This window comes from Hakea prostrata, chromosome 10 (genome assembly GCF_041222555.1).
Source record: "Hakea prostrata isolate BN-2017 chromosome 10, UWA_Hpros_2, whole genome shotgun sequence".
NCBI lineage: Eukaryota > Viridiplantae > Streptophyta > Magnoliopsida > Proteales > Proteaceae > Hakea > Hakea prostrata.
Genome location: NC_142609.1, coordinates 1,502,762 through 1,509,186, shown reverse-complemented (window position 1 = coordinate 1,509,186; position 6,425 = coordinate 1,502,762). Strand labels below are relative to the sequence as shown.

Below are 6,425 nucleotides of genomic sequence, written 5' to 3'. Positions count from 1 at the left end.
CGTGGATCTCACGTAGCTAATCACCACCGCAGAAATTAAACGCACCACGATATAGAATTTGTTTGTTGCTTATTTTTCCTATTTTTCCTTGCTTCAGCCAATAGGATCCATTTGGTCATCACCATCGTTGGGATTCTTTATTTATGGAAAAGACAGCATAAATAAATAATCGCTAGGGTATGAAGTGAACAGGAAGTAAATTATACATACATCCTTTGAGGTTTGTAAACTATGACATTTACACTCTTAAAAATTCATTTTTCTATTACATTTACATTTTTTATGTTTCAAATTATATATTAAATGCACCTCTACTGTTGGGATAATAGGATCAGGTGGAGATGATTCATTTTATCGTGTTTTCAAAATTTCCAATCCATGCTCCTTTGCCCTCAAACCCATTTCAATTTTTTTTTTTACGAAAAAAAAACTATGAAAGAAGAAAGAAAGAAGAGAGGAAGGTGTGGAACAAAATAATTTATTTTAAAGCATTTTTTTCCTCACTTATAAGGAGATTCAACTAGGATAAATACATATTTTTTATTTTTAACACTAACCATATTAAGGAGAGGAAGAAGTTTGCAATATAAAAAATTCCAGATAGTATAAATGTAATACTTTACAAATCAAAGGATGTATATGTTTATTACATAAAAATATATATATTTCTTTTACAAAATTTCCCCTTCAACTCTGTCTATAAAAGATGAAGCGATAAGGGCTTTTGGTGCACCAAATCGAAGCCCATTCCTCTCTTGTTTTGTTCCTTTGAGGGAATTAGAACTGAAATATGTCCAGATACTTGTGTTTTCTCATATTGTTATGGTCTCTATTCCAAACTTGTTTTCTTTCTTCTCTTTCTCCTACCCGAGTATGTCTTCATGATGAGAGGGATGCTTTGCTGCAACTTAAGCAAACACACTATCATGTCCGGCCGAATTCCAACTATGATTCTTTCAAGTCTTGGGAACCCAACACTGATTGTTGCAATTGGGAAGGCATCACCTGCGATGGCACCACTTCTCACGTAGTTGGCCTCGATGTCTCTGATTCTTCACTTCATGGTTCTATTCATTTCAATAGCACCCTCTTCCATCTTACTCACCTTCAAATGCTTAATCTCTCGTGGAATAATTTCAACAACTTTGCTCCGTCTGGGTTTGAAAAACTATCCAGGTTAGTGCATCTCAACCTCTCATTTAATCAGTTATCTGGACAAATCCCATCAGAGTTAGCACAACTCACAGATTTGGTATCTCTTGATCTTTCTGTAAACTCTTTTTGGGGTCAAATCCCTTCTGAAATCTCACAGTTGAACAAGTTGGTTTTCCTTGACCTCTCTCCATTCAGGTATTCTTTCAACTATATTGGATTCTCTTACTATTGGTCTTTCTTGGATACTCCACTTGAAATCCCTAATTTGAAAGCACTCATTCAAAATCTGTCTAGCCTAACAGAATTGCATCTTGATGGGGTGGATTTGTCAGGTGAAAAGAATTGGAATTGGTGCCATCATATTTCATCCACACTCCATAACCTTCATATGTTGTCAATGAGGGGTTGTTCACTTACAGGTCCCTTAGATGCTTCCATCTCAAACCTTCGTTTCCTCTCAAAGCTCTACCTCGATTTCAATGATCTCTCTTCCACAGTGCCAAATTCTTTGGTGAACCTTACTTCTTTGACTGAGCTAAGCCTTTTTGAGAGTGGTCTTCAAGGAGATTTTCCAAGCAATGTTTTCCTTTTACCTAACCTGAGGAGTGTAAAATTAAGGGTTAACCGTCAACTCTCTGTTCATTTGCCTGAATTCCCTCAAATCAACCATGCTCTTCAATTTCTCGATGTTGGGACCACAATTTCCAAGGGAAGTTACCAAGCTCAATTGGGAATCTCAAGTTTTTAAAGCAACTAACACTAGTGTGGGTGCAACCTCAATGGATCAATCCCACCTTTTCTTGCAAACCTTACCCATCTTATCTCATTGGATCTTTCATCCAACAATTTCAATGGTCAAATTCCTTCCATTTTCACGGGGAGATTCCCCAATCTTGAGTTACTAATGTTGTCTAACAATTTGCTCCAAGGGCCCATGGGTTTTTTTTTGGCTTCTCTTCCATCATTGCTCGAGTTGCATTTGTCTGGTGTAAATCTTCAATCAGAAGATAGTTTGTCCATCAATCATAATGGTTCCAACTTTATCAATTCTCAATTAGAGGTACTAATAATGAGCTCTTGCAATATTAGTAAATTTCCAAATTTCCTTAAGAACCAAAATGAGTTGAAGAGGCTTATCCTTTCTGGTAATAGAATAGATGGTGCAATACCCAAATGGATATGGAAAACGAGTTTGTCAGAGCTAAACCTCTCTAACAACTCATTGATAGGTTTGGAATTGCCACTACCGGACCACTCCATCCTTAGAAGCCTTGATCTTCACTCCAACATGATTCAAGATTGTCTCCCAACAGCTCCATGCTTTCCCCAAACATTCAAACATTCTAATGATGAGTTGGTGTCTCCCATCTTGGAGAGTCTCATGCCCCTTCTATCCAAAGCCCGTTTCTTTTCAATTTCAAATAATAAATTGACTGGAAAAATCCCTTTCTCAATCTGCAATGCGAGCAGTCTAGATATCTTGGAGTTGTCCAATAACCAATTGAGTGGAACCATACCAACATGCCTTGGTAGCATCAATTTGGGGGTGCTAAAGTTAGGGAACAACAAATTACATGGTCCTATTCCTCCAACATTTAGCAGTGGTTGTGGTCTACATTCACTTAAACTCAACAAAAATATGCTCCATGGGCAAGTTCCAAGGTCATTGGCTAACTGCAAGGAGTTGGAGGTCTTAGATGTTGGGAATAACCAGTTGAATGGTACCTTTCCATATTGGTTGGAAACTCTCCCTCAATTAAGTGTCCTTGTCATGAGATCTAACAACTTCGGTGGTCCCATTGGTCAACTCTCCCATGTTGATTCTTCTTTCCCAAACGTACGTGTTTTTGACATCTCCTTCAATGCTTTCGTGGGGAACTTGCCAATGCAATATATTGTTAACTGGAAGGCAATGATGAATGATGAAGACAATTCTGAATTGGATTATGTTGGTTTTCAAGGTTCATATTACTATCAAGACACCATTAGTATTGTGGACAAGGGAACATATATGGAAATGGACAGCATCTTAACCACATTCACTACTGTAGATCTATCCAACAACAAATTCAATGGAAGGATTCCAGATGCAATGGGAAACTTAAAGTCACTTCTACTTCTCAACTTATCAGGAAATAGCCTCACAGGTCAAATTCCGTCTTCATTGGGAAACCTGAGCAAACTTGAGGCTTTGGATCTTTCAAGAAATAGTCTCTCAGGACAAATCCCCATCCAATTAACAAGTTTGACATTTCTTGAAATTTTGGATCTATCATATAACAACCTCATAGGAAGCATACCTCAAGGAAACCAGTTTGGCACATTTTTGAACGATTCCTATGAAGGTAACATAGGATTATGTGGTTTTCCATTGTCAAGGAAGTGTGGAATTACATATGGAGCATTACCTCCAACTTTCACATTGCAACAAGAAGAAGATTCTCCACACTTGTTAGATTGGAGATTTGTAGTAGCTGGATATTGTTCTGGTTTGATAATTGGCTTGGTCATTGGACCACAGTTATTTTGGAGAAACAACTATTGTTTTACATTTGGCTTGGGAAACAGAAGATCTAAGCAAAGAAAACACCACAACAGAAGGTAATGAGTCAGTGTTAAGCATTAGATGTCTGTATTTTCATTTCTGGTAGCCCCTTAAATAAGGTGTATCATCTATTTCCTTAATGTATTTAGCATTGCTTCTTTAAGTGAAATAAAACTTAACGAGATTTTAGCTATAGCTTTTTATGGTACCATATGAAATAAATAAAAAAACCAAAATATTGTTCTATAAATGAGTAAAGGAAATCAAATTTTAGCAATAGAGCAATAGAAATTTTCTATTAAAAGGACCACTTGGGTGAATAGTGGAGATGTCTTGCTTAAAGAACTATCAGTTTAAAGTTGGCTATACCTCAAGGAAACCAGTTTGAGACATTTTTCAATGGCTCCTATGAAGGTAACATAGGATTATATGTGGGGTTTCCATTATTAATAACCCCCCTTTTTTTTTTGTTGGGATCCTTGCCACATAAACATCTTTTAATTGGACAATTATAATGAAAACTATGGGGTGTATTGTAATTTTTTTTTTTTATTATTATTATTTTTGCATTAAAGTGTTTACAATGTCCAGATTACAAAAATGAGTTGTTGGTTGAAGCTCGACTTAAACCCATCGAAGAAGAAGCTTTCTTCTCCTTCTGTCTCAACCTTTCCCCAACCTTTAAGTTCAAAGCAAACCTTGAACCATTCTTGTCAAATGGACTCATTTCTATCAAATAACCACCCAGTAATCCAATATTTGGATCTCCACAAGCTTCTTGATCAAACCACATCATAGCATCGCTTCGATTGTACATTCTTCTCCCAAATAGGCAATGTTAGCAACTTAGTATACAATCCATGGTAGTGATTCTAGGCGACAAATGTTCTACTGATTGATAAACTGGTGATTTTGGTGCTGAATCCGATTTTGTCGACGAATGGGCTTTTGATTGATTTGATTAAGGAATAGGGGACCTGGATTAATATATTGGTCCCTCAAGGGAATGAGCGCTTGAATTTCAGAAAAGAGAAAATAGTTTCTTCTTGTATAGGTTTAGGTCTAGTTTCGGTTAGGGACTTATTTTTGTAAATTTAAATTTCAAAAACACTAAGTGTAAAACAAAAAAAGATTAAAAAAAACATTTTCTTCAAGATTTGAGTTTCATTTGAGTCAAACTTGCAACTCCAACCACAAGGAGATTTGAACTCTTAACCTCATACTATAAGACATATCCACAAATACATCCAATGCTTTTTCATTACTATCATTTGACAAAAAATGTTTACATGGCAAGCATCTAAAATCCTTCTCAAGGAAGTATAGAACCGAATGGCACCTGTGCTTCAAAAGATCTCAAAATAATTAGAGTTTCCACCAAATTCTCTTCAGAAAAATCCAAGTTTATTCAAAAAGATTCCTCCCTATCCACGCAGTAGAAGACCTTTTGAACCTTGTCTTGCATTGTTTTATCCAGCATCGACAACCTCTACTCCACCACAGGAATCTTAGATTTTTTGAATGAACATGGTGCTATTACATGCCCAAAGCATTTACAAGAGGCACACATATTTTCTCCATCTTCCATACACAACAAATTGGGTAAAACTAAAAACCTTCCCAATGCTAGGTTCCATTTGTTTGACTTAAAAGCACACACTCCACCTATCATATCCCATTTAACTAATATCACATTTACCTAAATACCTATGGTTGTGATCCATGACCATGAGATCTTGGTTTACGGCACCACACATACATAATAGCATAATTAAAAGAGTAAGGATTAAAAGGAATCAAATATAGTGTTATTATAGTTATCCAAATTAAGTTAGAGTTAAAATCAAAGTCAAGTCAAATTAGCGAAAGTCTAAGAGTTATCATGTCCATGAAAAGGTGTTTAAATATGTTTTTAGTGGTATTGCCTAATAAGCATATAGACATATAAATATCCCAATTAAGGCAACCACATTTCCATCTAAATTCTCTGGGCTCTTAGAATGGTTAGACTCCACAGGAGCAATCCATGCAGGGGCACGATTCTCCTTGTGCCTTGGCATCCTCTCCTGTCAGTCCCTCATAAGACTCTACTTGTGGCAAACTCTCCAGGAATATGATGTCCTCATGAGCTGTCAAAGAATCTAAAGAAACATGTGTCCTCGAGGAATGAACTCCACTGAACTCTGTGAGATTAACAAAATTATATATCATGCATTTAATACACGTGCCAACATGAGATGTGAATGTAAATGAAATGAAGTAGTGCACATGTGCAAGTATGCCCCTCCACTCTAACTGATGCTAGTCTCTATGGCCGCTTGTCCTCTAGGTGTGAACCAGGTTGGTCTCTTCTTGCTTCATTTCGAAACCCCATCTTTGGGGGGCTTTTGTAGCTATAATAAAACAGTAGTAATGCTCCAAAACACTCCCCAAACATCCAACAAAATGTCCCAACATAAACCCCTAATTTGGTTAATAGAGAGCTTCCCGTGAGCATTTCTGAGATGACAAATCGATATGAAATGGGGAGAACAACACAAATCACCACTCAATGAGATTGGGAGACATGATGAGGATCATCAGTAAACATTCAATTTCCACTAGCTACCACAATGACCACCATCAATGCTATCTGTCATCATAAATACCTCAAGAGAATAGTTGAAAATGAGAGATTAAGGGTTTCTTTACCTCAATATGCCTTTGTCCTTATGATTTGCACTTC

At 36.7% G+C, this 6,425-nt stretch overlaps 1 protein-coding gene across 1 annotated transcript; it reads left to right on the top strand.

Annotated features, from left to right (window-relative positions):
* The first annotated feature begins 748 nt into the window (after positions 1-748).
* Positions 749-3,877, top strand: LOC149001371 (receptor-like protein 49). The gene is given in 3 exon segments (XM_089137023.1): positions 749-1,853; positions 1,856-1,917; positions 1,919-3,877. Coding segments are annotated over 3 exon segments (2,967 nt in total). The 5' UTR covers positions 749-790; the 3' UTR covers positions 3,761-3,877.
* Positions 3,878-6,425: the final 2,548 nt, after the last annotated feature.